The sequence below is a fragment of the Somniosus microcephalus genome, chromosome 16 (assembly GCF_052327205.1).
Source record: "Somniosus microcephalus isolate GS21.2 chromosome 16, FLI_Smic_1.0, whole genome shotgun sequence".
In the NCBI taxonomy this organism is placed as follows: Eukaryota; Metazoa; Chordata; class Chondrichthyes; order Squaliformes; family Somniosidae; genus Somniosus; species Somniosus microcephalus.
Genome location: NC_141002.1, coordinates 49,241,969 through 49,259,147, shown reverse-complemented (window position 1 = coordinate 49,259,147; position 17,179 = coordinate 49,241,969). Strand labels below are relative to the sequence as shown.

General features: G+C 49.8%; 1 protein-coding gene across 2 annotated transcripts in view; it reads left to right on the top strand.

The window, feature by feature from the left end:
- Positions 1–13,603, top strand: part of LOC147106145 (uncharacterized) — a 43,125-nt gene extending 29,522 nt beyond the window's left edge. For both annotated transcript variants that reach the window (XM_086008972.1, XM_086008973.1), the window contains 3 exons: positions 2,216–2,974; positions 4,937–5,109; positions 11,671–13,603. In XM_086008972.1, the coding sequence (XP_085865098.1) occupies positions 2,216–2,974; positions 4,937–5,109; positions 11,671–12,123 (1,385 nt within the window). In that variant the 3' untranslated portion in view covers positions 12,124–13,603. The remainder of the gene's footprint in view (positions 1–2,215; positions 2,975–4,936; positions 5,110–11,670) is intronic.
- The last annotated feature ends 3,576 nt before the right edge of the window (positions 13,604–17,179 follow it).

The following is a 17,179-nucleotide window of genomic DNA, read 5'->3' as shown; positions in this document are numbered from 1 at the left end:
GCGTACCGCAGGGGTCAGTGCTTGGGCCCCAGCTATTCACAATATATATCAATGATTTGGATGAGGGAACCAAATGTAATATTTCCAAGTTTGCTGACGATACAAAACTAGGTGGGATTGTAAGTTGTGAGGAGGATGCAAAGAGGCTTCAAGGCGATTTAGACAAGCTGAGTGATTGGGCAAATACATAGCAGATGCAGTATAACATGGATAAATGTGAAGTTATCCACTTTGGTAGGAAAAACAGAAAGGCAGAGTATTATTTAAATGGTGATAGATTGGGAAATGTTGATGTATAAAGGGACCTGGGTGTCCTTGTACACCAGTCACTGAAAGCAAACATGCAGGTGCAGCAAGCAGTTAGAAAGGCAAATGGTATGTTGGCCTTCATTGCAAGAGGATTTGAGGAGCAAGGATGTCTTACTACAGTTATACAGGGCCTTGGTGAGACCACACCTGGAGTACTGTGTGCAGTTTTGGTCTCCTTACCTAAGAAAGGATATACTTGCCATAGAGGGAGTGCAGCGAAGGTTCACTAGACTGATTCCTGGGATGGCAGGACTGTCGTATGAGGAGAGATTGGGTCAACTTGGCCTGTATTCACTAGAGTTTAGAAGAATGAGAGGGGATCTCATTGAAACATATAAAATTCTGACAGGGCTAGACAGACTGGATGGAGGGACGATGTTTCCCCTGGCTGTGGGGGTCTAGAACGAGGGGTCACAGTCTCAGGATACGGGGTAGGACATTTAGGACTGAGATGAGGAGAAATTTCTTCACTCAGAGGTTGGTGAACCTGTGGAATTCTCTATCACAGAAGGCTGTGGAGGCCAAGTCACTGAATATATTTAAGAAGGAGATAGATAGATTTCGAGACACAAAAGGCATCAAGGGGTATGGGGAGAGAGCGGGAATATGGTATTGAGATAGAGGATCAGCCATGATCATATTGAATGGCGGAGCAGGCTCGAAGGGCCGAATGTCCTACTCCTGCTCCTTTTTCTCTATGTTTCTATGAACAAAGCATGGTACTAGCCCTGAGCTTGGGGGTGGCCTCCAATGTCTCCTGCCCCACTCCCTTGATTGCCTCCCAGCTCACAATCTACAGGGCTATTTCCTAGTAGGGGTTCAAAGGTGTTTTGCTTGCTGTGCCTCTACCTGTCTACAGCTCTTGGTGCCTGTTACATGTGGCATTTTCTTGCACGTAATTAGAAAAGAGACATGTGTTTGAATTGTGAAGATGGGAGATGTGTGTCAACCAATTGCACATCCCAGCTCTACTTTATGAGTTTCTGTGCAGCATGCAGGTAGCTTGCATTAGCAGTGTGCTTGCTGTTTGCATTTTGCCATGTTTGATGGGCCACAGGGCAAATGCCCTGGCATAGCAGCAGTACAGAGTAGGCAGCAAAAACATGGGTATATCTGATCATCAGGGAAGTCAGTGAGCAGTTCCCAGAGAACTGTTCATTCTTATCTGATGCTGAACCAAACTTACAGTGAAAGGTTGTGACAATGCATTGTAAGACAGCATTGTAAAATTTGGTAAAATGTGGTGGCACTCACCTTGGCTGACATCTGGAGGTCTTTATGAAGAAGATGGCGCACCCCTGCTCCAATTTACCTGCCTAGCCGCAGCCTCCTAAGACACTGCACTGTAGTTCTTCCCAGATATCTGTGTCTGGGATGGTAGAACTGATGTATTGCATAACAGTAACACCTCACATTATGCCTTGTCATCAGTCAGTCTTTTGCTACTCTTCCTGGTCCTCCTCAGACAGCTGCAGTACTCTTGAAGCATTGAATCCAGTCCACATATTAGACCAAATATTGTAGGTTTCAGCATTTATGTAGCAGCTCTGTTGCCTCTGCAGAGATGAGTTTCATGTGAGCACACTGCACGTGCAATGATTCAGTCGTGGAAATTGGTGGACTTTCTATTTAATTACCTATTATACACAAAACTACACACAGTATTCTAATTGTGCCCTAACAATTTGGTACAGAATTATCATCACCTCCTTGCAATTGTATTTCTACTTCTGCTTTCCGTCCTTCAGTCATTTTTCTATTTATCCTGCCTTTAACTTTATCTTTTATGTTGTTTACCTTTAATTCTCAGTTTAGATAAATTTGTGCAAGATATCTTGTTGCAGGTTCAAAGGACAGTTTTGATGCAGAAAAATAGGAAAAAACTTCATTTAAATTTTGTTCTCAGATCATGGTGGCAGTGAAGGTTTGATTGTAAATTTCTGGAATGGCAAAACGGAGAAGGTTCCTCCTGGAATAGCAGTATGGATCCCTCTGCTCCTGGCTGAGCGAATCATTTTGGAACTCCAGATGACCATCACAGCTAAACAGAAGCTTCTGGAAACTTACCCTGATTATCCACAGATTGTGCCACCTGGGTACAGGGGGTCACGGAGTAGTGTGGATGAGTTTGAGCCTGTGTACCACTTCAGGGTCCCTTGTGAATGCCAAGGCCATCATTCTAATTGCAGCCAAGGGTTGTGCTGGATCCCTGATAACCCACTAAGCCACTTGGGCCCAGAGGTAATGTTTCCTGACAAGTCTGTTGCCCCGAGAAGTGGGCTTGAAGCTGAAAAGATCCCTGGGACAACTCTGACTAGAGAAGAACTGAGCCAGAAAATAACAGAACAACTCTCTCAACATGATCTGCCTTTTTGCTCAAATTCACCGATGAAGAAAAAGGGACTTAAGTCTGCAGAGTTTGTGATGGGAAGCAAGACTTCCCTTGAGAGGGATATTGAGAAGTTGGATAACTTGAAGACCTTAAGGTGTAAATCTGCTAGTCTGGTTGATTTGAACATGAATAAGTCCACAAGTGTAGGCAGTGCTTTAAACACGGACTATGGTCTGTTTAATGGTCTTCAGAACACAAAAGAGAAGGTGAAGGAAAAGGGTGCTTGGAAATACTGGAAAAGGATCCCCTCAGCTCCACTTCAGAAGAAACCTGGTGAGAAATTATTTCTGTTGTGAGAGCAGTGCATTTCATTCATACCTATTACCCTTCCATCTAGCAAGAACGTTTAATGATAGCTTATTTGGTGGCTCCCTTGAAATAAGTTTCTCCCTCACTGTTAGATCTGGAGTTAGTCTATAGCACTGAGCTTCCAACATTATGCCACTAATTAGCATTAACTGAGCATTCTACTCCAAGAGGCGTGAGGGGCGATTTTCATCTGCCTACTGCCCAGTATTCATGTGTGAAAGGGGTGGAAGTGGTCCAAAAGTTTAAAAAAATCTCCATGCTGATTTTGCCCCCGAGGCCTGCCCAATGCATTTTCAAGTAGGCCTTGATTTAGATGGCCAGCACTCCCACCCAAAACAGGCAGGAGCCTATCGCATGAGGGTCCGACACTAGTTTTAGGACCGGATGCCATCCGCATCCATTTCGCTCCCAAGAACCTTTATCACCGTTTCCGGCCTCCAGTTCCCGGCTCAGCCTTTGGATTAAGTAAGTTGGCATTCCCCAGTTCCCAGCTCAGTCCCATTCCTGCCAAATCTTGAGTTCAACCTCCTCCCCCCCCGCCACCCCACACCCCAGTTAGCCAAACCTACCTACCTCCACTACTGAGCATCCCCATCGGATTTCCCACCCTCCCAACCTACAGTGAACACGATTAGAACTGGCAGCTTGTTCTGAATATTATAACAAGGCCCGACTATGAAAGTGGATCAGGCCTCCTGCTGATGTCACGGGCGGGTGGAACGGATTCCCCACCTGATGTACGCGATATAGGAAAATTGACCCCATGATTTTGAGCAATTGTGGCCTTCTCAGATTTTGTAGGCACAAATCAATGACAAAAAAACAAACACAAAAGACTAAGGCCTAGAAATTCAGTGGGCTGCGCCACCAGTTAGCGCCCAAAGAGGGCACTCAGTGGCTTTTGCGCCACTGGCCACACCTCCCGCGATATTTAGTGGGGCGCAAATGGCGGCGTTAGCCTGTAGCGCTGCGCCGCCACCGATGACGTCATCGGTGTGCGCAGCGCCCCGCTCCCGCCCCGATCACCATATTTGGTTGCGCCCGCCTCTTTAACGCCGGTCGCAAATCGCGACCGGTTCACAGGACCTACCTGTGGCGGTAGTGGCGCTAGTTAAGGTGGAGGTGCGGGGCGGCCGCTTTTTCGGCGGCCACCTGCCAGCACCTCCGTCCCCGGCCTCCTAAACCCCCCCCCCCCGCGGCATTGCCGGCTGTTTCCCGAGAGCCCGGCACTTCTCCTTGGTGCCGGGCTCATTTGCCGGCACTTGCGAGCGGGGATCGCGCTGTTGCAGGCACCTCCCCCTTAACAGTGGGAGGAAGGCCTGCAGTACCGCAGCGTGCCGTGCCGCAGCATGTGGCGCTGCGGCACGTTGCGCTGCAATAATCAGTTTCAGCGCCCCAAGCGGGACGCGGGGAGCCTCGAGTAGCGGCCCGCTTCCGTTTGGGGTGCTGAAACTGAATATCGGGATGGCGCTAGTGGCTCCGCTCGCAGCGGTAATTCCGGCGCCCAGGCGAGCTTGGCGCCCCAAACGGGGCCCAACTGAATTTCTAGGCCTAAAAATTCTGCGAACCCATCCAGGGTGTTGGAAGTCCGGTGGAGCAGGACTTCCATCTACCACTTGGACTCCATCCCAGATCTCAGGGACAGGGCCATTTAAATATTTGAGGTGAGTGGGCCACACCTGTCGAGCCACAACAGAAGCACCCAGCCCGTTTTTCTGTCAGAAACTCAGAGGCGTTGTGCCACTCCAAGGAGGGGAGCCTGAGATGTAAGTTCAAAAAATAATATTGTTTCCAAATTACAACCATACCCAGCCCGCCCCAATCAAAACTACATTGGGATTTGCCCTCCCCGAAGACCGGATTTTCAAGCCTAAAATCTGTCACCCATGTATGAAAAACCTAATTGTTTCACCTTTTCCTTCTCAGGTACTCTTCAGCCAACATCACCGATAACCAACTACTTCCCCAATGTTTGCTCCTCCGGGCTTGTGAACCAAAGAGACATCTTTAACACGGTTGATCAGTCGCTGAAGGTTGATTACATTGCCAGAGGGACACCTGTGAACCAATCAAGACCTGGAAATACTGATTCTGCTCAGGTATGAGTAAGCTCAGTGTTAGCTTGCAGAAGCATTTTGTTTTAATTTTTACATTTCTCCTCTTCCCCAACAAGTTTTAGTTGCTGATCTTCTCTGCCATTCATATTTATTTGCTTCCTCAGGATGAGTTCCAAATTTGTTGTGGAATTTTAACACCAGCTGGTTTCCTATTGACAGACGATGCCCATCCCCTCTCATCCTCTGCCCTGCTCTTCCAGCCACAGTGTTAAGATGGCTGGTCCAATTAAGTCTGGACAGTGATGACCCCAAGATAATGAAGTTCAGGAGGAGGTTACTGGGCATTTTCTTGTTGGCGGTGTCATTGCCTGGCACTTACGTGGTGCGAATGCTACCTGCCACTTGTCAGCACAAGCCTGCATGTGGTCCAGTTCCTGCTATAGGTTAGCATGGGCTGTTGCATCACTAAAGGAGTTGTGAATGGAGGCTGAGTACCATGGAATTGTTGGGGAACAGTTCCACTCGCCGCACAGACATTGCAGGTGGAAAGCTTCATCTTAGCTCTCAACACTGCACTGTTTGTGGGACAGCTCTCCCAATTTTGGCACAAGTCCCTAGATGGTGGTGAGGAGGACTTTGCAGGGCTGGGTGTGCTGTTGCCGTGTCCATAGCCGGTGCCAAGGTCGATGCCGGGTGATCCGTCCGGTTTCATTCCTATTATTGTTTTTCATAGCAGTTTGTTACAACTGTTAGGCCATTTCAGACTCAACCACATTGCTGTGGGCCTGGAGTTAAGGGAGGAGGAGGCTCCATGAATATCCCTATCCTCAATGAAGGTGGAGCCCAGCACGTGAGTGCAAAAGACAAGGCTGAAGCATTTGCAACCATCTTCAGCCAGAAGTGCCGAGTGGATCATCCATATTGGCCTACTCCTGAGGTCTCCACCATCACAAAAGCCAATCTCCAGCCAATTCGATTCACTCCACTTGATATCAAGAAATGGCTGAGTGCACTGGATACAGCAAAGGCTGTGGGCCTCCAACAACATCCCGGCTGTCGAGCTGAAGACTTGTGCTCCAGAACTAGCCGTGCCTCTAGCCAAGCTGTTCCAGTACAGCTGCAACACTGGCATCTATCCGACAATGTGGAAAACTGCCCAGGTGTGTCCTGTCCATAAAAAGCAGGAAAAATCCAACCCGGCCAATTATCGCCCCATCAGTCTACTCTCAATCATCAGCAAAGTGATGGAAGGTGTCATCGACAGTGCTATCAAGCGGCACTGATGCCCAGTTTGGGTTCTGCCAAGACCACTCAGCTCCCGACCTCAGTGTGGCATCAAGGAGCCCTAGTAAAACTGAAGTCAATGGGAATCGGGGGGGAAAACGTTCCACTGGCTGGAGTCATAGCTAGCACAAAGGAAGATGGTTGTAGTGGTTGAAGGTCAATCATCACAGCCCCAGGACATCGCTGCAGGAGTTCCTCAGGGCAGTGTCCTAGGCCGAACCATCTTCAGCTGCTTCATCAATGACATTCCCTCCAACATAAGGTCAGAAATGGGGATGTTCGCTGATGACTGCACAGTGTTCAGCGCCATTCACAACTCCTCAAATAATGAAGCAGTCCATTCCCGCATGCAACAAGACGTTCAGGCTTGGGCTGATAAATGGCAGGTAACATTCACGCCACACAAGTGCCAGGCAATGACTATCTCCAACAAGCGAGAGTCTAACCACTGCCCCTTGACATTCAACGGCATTACCATCGCCGAATCTCTCATCATCAAGCCCACTTGTTTGGCACACCTTAAACATTCACTCCCTCCACCACCAGCGTACCATGGCTGCAGTGTGTACCATCTACAAGATGCACTGCAGCAACTCGCCAAGGCTTCTTCAGCAGCACCTCCCAAACCCGTGACCTCTACCACCTAGAAGGACAAGGCAGCAGGCGCATGGGAACACCACCACCTCCAAAATCCCCTCCAAGTCACACACCATCCTGACTTAGAAGTACATCGCCGATCCTTCATTGTCGCTGGGTCAAAATCCTGGAACTCCCTACCTAACAGCACTGTGGGAGTACCTTCACCACACAGACTGCAGCAGTTCAAGAAGGCAGCTCACCACCACTTCTCAAGGGCAATTAGGGATGGGCAATAAATGCTGGCCTTGCCAGTGACGCCCACGTTCCATAAATTATTTTTTTTTAAATATGCTTGTGGAGGGAGTTCGAGCACGCAGGGAGGTCCTCTTCCCTTCAAATGGACGGAAGAGACCTCCCCACGAGACAAAACGAGTCTGGCTCCAAATAGCAGAGGAGGTCATCAGCAGGGATGTCGTGAGAAGGATCTGGGTGCAGTGCCGGAAATGTTTCAATGATCTCATTAGATCAGGAAAGGTGAGTATAAAGCCACACGCAACTTCATCCTGCTATGACTCTCATCATGTCCCCATCACTCTGCTTTCCCAACCCTGCTGCTGCACATCCTTACTCACACAACATACCTTGCATGTCCTCCCATCCCTCTCTATCTACATACTCACACCCCCATCTGACTAGCCACCCCTCACACTCACCCTCATCCTAATGAAATCATACCAACTAACAACACACAAGGAGGCCAATAGGCTTTGCCACCCCACTCCATCATAGTCTCCCTCTAAAGATGTAACCCATCCATTCCTTACACTCATTCCATCACGCTCACTCAACTTTCTCTTCTTTCCCTCCTTGCAGGAAAAGCGAGCCCACAATAAGAGGGAGAGGGAGAGAACCAGAGGTGGAACGCCATCACTGGTGACCCTAACATCAGCAGAAGAGGCTGCCTTAGAAGTTTCGGGAGTCGCCGAGCAGCTGGAGGTGGGAGACAGAGAGAGGGGGACATCTCAGCAACCTGGTGACAGAATTACATATCATACAGCTACATGGCATACATCAGTCACTCATATGGGGACTGATGGCAGTAGCCAGTGAATGGTCATCATATGCATAATGGTATCTGTACCGATTCTTCATATGACATATCTAACTCATCTCTTTACTCTCCCACAGGTCCATCAGAGAGCGCCCCCCACCCCACCCCCAATGTCCATGAGGAAGAGAAAGATGACTCCTCAGAGGAGCCTCCAGCCTCTGGGGGCGCACCGTCACCAGACATAAGCGCACCCAGCACCAATGCAGATACGCACACCTCGGTGAGTCCCACGCGAGACAGAGTAGTTTTGTCACCTGGTGACTCACAAGTGAGCAAGAGCAGATCGTGGAGACAGGGACAGCAGTGGAGACTCCTCGCCAGAGGGTGCAGGATGCTCCCAGCTCTGCTCAGCTGCATGCAGACGCTGAGCCTCAGGGGCCATCCAGAAAGAGGGTGATCCTGGAGGTGCAGGAAGAAGTGCAGGAGGCTTTGACAGTTTTTGCGAGCGCGATGTCTGCAAATATCCAGAGAATGGAGGAGTCCATCACCAACATGAGCACCACCGTGTCGCAGGCAATGGCGACTGTAGGCTCTTCCATGGAAAGGATGGCCACCTGCATGGAGCAGCTAATGCGCCACTCACAGGAGCACATGGTCTCTATGGAGAATAAATGGTTATCTATGAAGAATAGATGGCTCATAGAGCGCCTCTCTAGGAGGGATGTCAGCGTAGATGTGGGTCCTCATGGCCCCACTGATGTGCAGCAAGGTGCTCTCCAGCTCCTTGTTAGCAGGAAAGTGCGGGTGGCTCATGAGGGGAATGATGGTGAAAGGGGACATGGAAGTGGGGGCTCCTCTCAAAGTGCTCACACTTCTCCCCAGTTGCCACCCCCTCAGTCAGAGCCCACATGCCTCTTCGGACTGTGATGGCTGAGACTGCTTGTGCAAAGTCGCAGGAGGAGCAGACTTTGGCGGGGCCGTCACAGGCTCCAATACCCAGAGGACGTCTGCCAAGAGTGTCTAAGCAGTAGCAGCAGGGAAGTGAGCAGGCTGCCTCTACCTCTGCTGAAGCCATAGGGGTAGCACCTTGTAGAAGCACGCGCAAGAGAAAGATGACACACAAGTAGATTCACAAGGGTAGCCACTTGAATGTTTTATTCAATGTTTCGATAAAGTTTCCGTTAGTGTGATGTCAACAATAAAAATCTTTAGTTTCACCATTTTCTTGGACAAATTTGCAAAACCTTTGGAAGTGGCTTAGTGAGTTGAAGTGAATGGTGAGACATGATGCTACCTCCAGCAATGGTAGTCAGTGTGAAAGGAATGGCTTGGTCATTGTAGGGATGTTTTATGGTGTTGCTGTGGAGTGGTGCCAACCTGGCAAAGCATGTGGCAGTCATATGGGTATACTGCGTAAAGTTAAGTAAATCTGGCCATGATGAGCCCATCCCTGGCATCCCAGACAGCAATGTGCTTGGGTGCTGGTGGGATCTGGACCGCAGGTTCCTCCTGCTCCTCCTCCTCACCTTCCAGCTGACACTCCTCCTTCTCCTCCTCTGAAGAGGTTGTGCGCTTAGTGCCTTGCTGCTCATGCAGTGCTAATCCTTGCTGCTGCGCTATGTTGTGCAGGGCGCTGCAGACCTCAACGATTCTAGAGACCCTGGCTGGTGTGTACTGAAGGGCTCCTCCAGATCTGTCAAGGCACCTGAAGTTCATTTTCAGCATGTCTATTGTCTGCTCTATGTGGCAATCATTGTATCTCTCCTGGGCTTCAGTACTTGGTCTCCTCAAGGGTGTCATGAGCCACATCTTCAGTGTATAGCTCTTATCTCCAAGCAGCCAGCCGGAAAGTCTGTTTCGAGGAGCGAAGAGCTGAGGGAGGGTGGACTGGTGCAGGATGAAAGAGTCATGGCAGCTGCCAGGGAATTTGCCGCACACATGCATGATGAGCTTCCTATGGTTGCAGACCAGTTGCACATTGAGGGAGTGGAAGCCCTTGCGGTTGACAAACACTCTTGGGTTATGATGGGGTGCCCTGATGGCCACATGTGTGCAGTCGATGATGCCCTGCACCCGTGGGAACCCAGCCAGCGCAGCAAAGCCGAGCGCCCGCTCAGTAACACTGACTTCATCAGTGGCAAAGGTGAAATAATTGGTTGACTTGTCAAGCAGGGCATCAGTGACCTGGGTGATGCATCTTTGGGCGGCCGACTGCAAGTTTCGGCAAATGTCTGTTGCAGATCCCTGGAAAGAACCTGAGGCGAAGAAGTTGAGGGCGCTGGTGACTTTGACAGTCACTGGTAAGGCATGTCCACCCGCTCCTCTGGGCTGCAGGTCTTGCTCTCGCAATGTGCAAATGACTGCAATGACCTGGAGTGATAGCCTGAGCCTCCTTTGGCACTGCTGCTCAGTCATGTTGAGGAAACTCATCCTCTGCCTATATATCCTGTGTTGGGGGTACCGCCTGTGGCACAGTGCTGATGCCCTCTGTCCTGTGCAGCATCACGTGGTTGATGAGAAAGTTGGTGGTGTTGTTGGTGTTGGGGCTCATCGTGCTCTGATTCTGAGGACCAGGGTGAGACAGTATAAACAGCACCCATTCTAATGGAATAGATGGTAGGACAAGTAGAGATGACAGAAGCAATCTGTCAATGATGTGATAGGTTCTAACAATGAGGCGACACTGGATGGCGACTTTGCTGGAAACACTTGCAGCCTCTAGAAAGTTAAATCTGTGCTGGCAATGTAGTCAGCAACAGCTTCTGCCTAAGGAAAGTGATCAGCTGTGAGGTGGGAGTTTTTATTGTACTTTCCATGCTGTGCACTAATCAGCTGGATCAATGGCCACTCAACTTTCACCTCAGGTTGACAGACGTGGTTCCCGAGCCGCGTGATTCCCGTGCTGATCCAGGGAAATTTGAAAGGTAGGTTTAAAAAGACTTGCAAGGGTCTAACAATTACCTGATAATGATTTAAATTAGCTTGCCCGCCTCTGCCGTTTGGGTAGCTGCCACGCTGACAAACGCACCTGAGGGAAAGGCACATGGGGGGCGGGATGATGGCAGGTTCCCGACCCGCTCCAAGATATTGCAAATTTCCCACCTGACCCGCCTCCGATCGCATCCGCACGGACCCCACAAAATTCCGGCCTTTGAGTGAGATTGCCAATGGTAGTGCTATATTGTGATGGTTCTGAGGCCCAAGGTACTGTGCCTTGCTCTCCTTCACCTTTTTCCCATATAGGCCCTGCTCAGGGGTGGGTCTGTGCAGGATGCCCCCTGGGCCATGTTGTCCCGGCAATCCTACGTTGCGCTGCTCCTTGCACTGGAGCGGGCAAGGACAGGAAAATCCACCCTATAAGATAAACCAGACCAAGAAAAGGCCATTTAGCCCATCAAGCCCACTCCATCCAGAGCCTGTGCATGATTATTGTATCATGAACTTCTGTTTAAATGTGCCAGTTGATCCCCAAATCCTCTATATTTTCTTAGAGTTTGCTCCACAAGTTCACTATTCTTGAGAGGGAGGGCAGGGAGGGGGTGGTGGGAAGTTTTTCTAATCTCTGCCCTTGATTGAGGGTTGTGAATCTTGTACTAGTGTCCTTTAGATTTATGGTTATTTTGTCCCAGGAAATGGCTTATCTTTTGTTACTATTTGAAACGCTAACTTCTTGTATATACTTTCCTCAGCAACAGCTCAAGAGTAAGCCTGATGGACAAAATCAAATCATGAAGCAAACAGAGAGACAGCAGAGGCAACAAGAAGCCCAGAAAATTAAGATGGGCAAGAGCAGGAAAAACATTTGCAACAAAAGCAGGTCAGAGACTAGGTATTCTGCGGCAAGTGTCTCACCTCCTGACTCCCCAAAGCCTTTCCACCATCTACAAGGCACAAGTAAGGAGTGTGATGGAATACTCTCCACTTGCCTGGATGAGTGCAGCTCCAACAAGACTCAAGAAACTCGACACCATCCAGGACAAAGCAGCCCGCTTGATTGGCACCCCATCCATCACCTTAAACATTCACTCCCTCCACCACCGGCGTACCGTGGCTGCAGTGTGTACCATCTACAAGATGCATTGCAGCAACTCGCCAAGGCTTCTTCGGCAGCACCTCCCAAACCCGCGACCTCTACCACCTAGAAGGACAAGGGCAGCAGACACATGGGAACACCACCACCTCCAAGTTCCCCTCCAAGTCACACACCATCCTGACTTAGAAGTATATCGACGATCCTTCATCGTCGCTGGGTCAAAATCCTGGAACTCCCTCCCTAACAGCACTGTGGGAGTATCTTCACCACACGGACTGCAGCGGTTCAAGAAGCTGGCTCACCACCACCTTCTCAAGGGCAACTAGGGATGGGCAATAAATGCTGGCATTGCCAGCGACGCCCACATCCCACAAAACGAATAAGAGGAGACCTGCTGTTACCGACGATAGAAAATACCAGCAGCAGCAGAAGAATCAGCCGAGGTTTTAAAGGGGCAGAAGAGCCACAAAGAGAAGGGAAAACTTTCCGATCTTCCATCGACAGCCATGCCATTTTAGTCAACTTGACGAAGAAGTGACTGTTCTCACTACTATTCTTAAATAGTGAGAATGGTCACTACTTGGTCATTAGACAATGGACAAACGCAGATCTGAGCCCTCACTAAGCAAAGAGCAAATACCAGAAACTCCTCCCAACCAGCCTGGTGAGCAGCACAACTAACCATGAGTGCATTGGCACCGTTCTTCTGACCACTCTATGGATGCACACCTTATTCCATTGAACAATGCTTCAACCATTTGGAGGTGTAGAGCTTTAGCAATAACAGCTTGCCACACTCTGCATCCCTAGTCATGGTAGGCACCTAATCCTGGTGATCTGAGCACGTGATCTCCTACCCATGAGAAAATTATGCAGTAATGATAAATATGAATCCTCCTTTCCCCTCCTGAAAGGGTTGACTCATGCTGGGCTACAGTTACTTTCTTGCCAGCAGTCAATGAGTGTTGGAAAGTTATTTGACAGCAAGGGGTATTGCAGCCAATTCTGACATTCTCACCTGGTATCAACTTTCCAGCAGGAATACCTGGATATTCATCATTTACAGAAACCCTGGCTATTTTTTCTCCTTCTGATCCCAATAATAGGTGTCCCTACTGATCAGCTAACTCAGCACAGGCCAGGAGTCTAACCTGCAACCTTCCTGCGCATTTACCTATTGAGCCATCAGAAGACCTGGCGAATCTTTATTTAATCCTGTTGATAAGCTGGATACTCTGACCTCAAGGGACGTCCCTTTTATTTCTGAAACCAAAAAGCATGGACACATTATTTTAAAGGTCATTGATTAAAGATAATCTTCATGTTTTTTTCATCTTAGTCTTTTATAATAGTTCACAAACTCAAATGTTATCATTGTTTTATACAGTATCATGAAATTGTGTGCAAGACCTGAAGGCAGCATTCTCAGTTGCTGATCAGTTGTTTACTGTATGCCTAGATTTAGTCCTGTATTCCCTTCATGGTTTGTGTATTTTTTTGCCAGTGACCACATAAATGTCATGAACCAGTTATACTGTTCTGAGAGTTTGCTACATCAATCTATAATAATAAAACAAATTGGGATCTTCTGAGCAATTTCATTGGCCTATGAAAATGATAGGGTTCAGCAGTGTAGTGATTATGGTACCGAACAAGACAAACCAGCAGTTGTGAGTTCAAATCTCACTTTGTCAAGTTGTGAAACTGAATTCAATACATCTGGTAATTTCCAGGCTGGCACGAGAAAAATTACCACAAAAACATTATTGTTAAAACCCACTGATTCACTAATGGTGTCAGTCCCACATTATGTGATTGACTACCATAGCAAGCCACTCAGCTATAAAAACAATCACTGTAACAGAACGCCCAACACCTTCTCAGGGGAACTAAAGATAAGTAATAGATGCAGCTTTCCCAGTGTCACCCACATCCAGAGAACAAATTGAAAAACTATCAGTGCCATTTTCTAGGAAGGGCATTGGTCAGTGGTGATCATGCAACTTTTCAAATGTTAGTGGCACTTTTATGCAATTTCATAGGGCAATAGTAGTCGCATAACTGTTGTTAGTTTGATTTTGTAGCAATTGTATTGTTTGTTGTTAAACACATGATTAATTTGATTGTTTCATGTTTGACAGGGCTCTGAACGAATGTTGGTAACAGCAGGCTATGCAAACAGAGGAAATCAGTGGCTTTCAGTTTATAGATTCCCTCGGGTCTGCCACCAATGATACTATAACTTTTTTTCCAGCAGTACCTAATCTTGCTCCACTCAATTTGGTTTCCACTCTCCTGCACTCATTCATCACATCCCCACTCTCTCAACTCCAATTACTCTGCTCCCTCCTCTCTCAGCTCTTCTTGCTCTGCTTCCTAGGCCTTTTTCCTACCACCTGGTTGCAGGCCCACCTTTGCTTTGTTATTCAACTCTGGAACCAATGTTCAAAGTGGAATTTGATTTCTTTCAGTACCTTTGGCCCTGCTCCTGTAATGGTTGACCCCATTCAAAACTTGGACTCCATCCTTCAACCTTTGACCTAGATAGCAGCAACAGCATAATCAATAAAGTTTGGAGGGTAGCAGTAAGGCCAATATCTTAAACATATTGGTCCCCGTAACAGATTCCATTCTCCATGGCAAATCCATCTAGTACAGAGCACCTTGCCTCAAAATAAACACTTCCTTCCAACAAAGTAAAATTGCATTGTGAAATAAATTCAGCCGAACCCAAACCCCAAGCCGAACCCTCAGCCAGAACTTCGGATCAAACTTTAAAAAGTTTAAAAAAAGACCACTTTCCCCCAACTCTAAACCAGAAAGATTTAATTCAGGAGGCAGATTACAAAGCTGCTATTCCCATCAGCAGAGCAGCAGGGGGAGTCAGCAAGACTGCCAGCAGTGACAAAAAGTAGGAAGGACTTTAGTAGTGTTAGACATTGATACATCAATGTAGGTTTGAATCAGTTATAAAGAGGGATTTGTGAATCTTGTGCCAATAACGATGGTTATACGAGGGAGCTTAATTAGTACATTCTCAATTTAAGCATATATTTTTAAAGCACAGCCAGGACCCTGCAATGCACCTATATGCACTTGCAGCTGAAAATGTCAATAGCAAGAGTAGCTTTATATTTTATAGACATCTTAATTTCACGATAGTCATGTCCCAAACTGGGGTTGGATATCCCACTCTACCTTAGCCACAAAGACAGTTGCCTACCCCATTATTCACCAGAGCACTACAAGCAAAGCTTAGTGTTAGCTTGGCATAGAAATAGCACTCTTGCCTCAGAGTCAGGAGTCAGTGTCCTTGTTTGGGGCGGAGTCGGTGTCCTTGTTTGGGGCGGAGTCGGTGCCCTTGTTTGGGGCGGAGTCGGTGCCCTTGTTTGGGGCGGAGTCGGTGTCCTTGTTTGGGGTGGAGTCGGTGTCCCTGTTTGGGGCGGAGTCGGTGTCCCTGTTTACGGCGGACTCGGTGTTCCTGTTTGGGGCGGAGTCGGTGTCCCTGTTTGGGGCGGAGTCGATGTCCCTGTTTGGGGCGGAGTCGGTGTCCCTGTTTGGGGCGGAGTCGGTGTCCCTGTTTGGGGCGGAGTCGGTGCCTCTGTTTGGGGCGCAGTCGGTGCCCCTGTTTGGGGCGGAGTCGGTGTCACTGTTTGGGGCGGAGGCGGTGTCACTGTTTAGGGCGGAGTCGGTGTCCCTGTTTACGGCGGACTCGGTGTTCCTGTTTGGGGCGGAGTCGGTGTCCCTGTTTGGGGCGGAGTCGATGTCCCTGTTTGGGGCGGAGTCGGTGTCCCTGTTTGGGGCGGAGTCGGTGTCCCTGTTTGGGGCGGAGTCGGTGCCTCTGTTTGGGGCGCAGTCGGTGCCCCTGTTTGGGGCGGAGTCGGTGTCACTGTTTGGGGCGGAGTCGGTGCCCGTGTCTGGGGCGGAGTCGGTGCCCGTGTCTGGGGCGGAGTCGGTGCCCGTGTCTGGGGCGGAGTCGGTGCCCGTGTCTGGGGCGGAGTCGGTGTCCCTGTCTGGGGCGGAGTCGGTGCCCGTGTCTGGGGCGGAGTCGGTGACCCTGTCTGGGGCGGAGTCGGTGTCCCTGTCTGGGGCGGAGTCGGTGTCCCTGTCTGGGGCGGAGTCGGTGTCCCTGTCTGGGGCGGAGTCGGTGTCCCTGTCTGGGGCGGAGTCGGTGTCCCTGTCTGGGGCGGAGTCGGTGTCCCTGTCTGGGGCGGAGTCGGTGTCCCTGTCTGGGGCGGAGTCGGTGTCCCTGTCTGGGGCGGAGTCGGTGTCCCTGTCTGGGGCGGAGTCGGTGTCCCTTGTTTGGGGCGGACTCGGTGTCCCTTGTTTGGGGCGGACTCGGTGTCCCTTGTTTGGGGCGGACTCGGTGTCCCTTGTTTGGGGCGGACTCGGTGTCCCTTGTTTGGGGCGGACTCGGTGTCCCTTGTTTGGGGCGGACTCGGTGTCCCTTGTTTGGGGCGGACTCGGTGTCCCTTGTTTGGGGCGGACTCGGTGTCCCTTGTTTGGGGCGGAGTCGGCGTCCTTGTTTGGGGCGGAGTCGGCGTCCTTGTTTGGGGCGGACTCGGTGTCCTTGTTTGGGGCGGAGTCGGTGTCCTTGTTTGGGGCGGAGTCGGTGTCCTTGTTTGGGGCGGAGTCGGTGTCCTTGTTTGGGGCGGAGTCGGCGTCCTTGTTTGGGGCGGACTCGGTGTCCTTGTTTGGGGCGGAGTCGGTGTCCTTGTTTGGGGCGGAGTCGGTGTCCTTGTTTGGGGCGGAGTCGGTGTCCTTGTTTGGGGCGGAGTCGGTGTCCTTGTTTGGGGCGGAGTCGGTGTCCTTGTTTGGGGCGGAGTCGGTGTCCTTGTTTGGGGCGGAGTCGGTGTCCTTGTTTGGGGCGGAGTCGGTGTCCTTGTTTAGGGCGGAGTCGGTGTCCTTGTTTAGGGCGGAGTCGGTGTCCTTGTTTAGGGCGGAGTCGGTGTCCTTGTTTAGGGCGGAGTCGGTGTCCTTGTTTGGGCTGGCAGAGGCTCCACTCCAAACAACACCAGCGGAAACGCCAACATTATTCTGGATCCTGCGCTTTCAGGTCCCGATGGATTTTGTGGCTATTTTGCTAAACTGCTGTCAGAGTTACAGCAAAGTCTGTTGAAATGGCAAGCAATTTCAGACTCAAAGTTTAAATTCACGTTCCCATT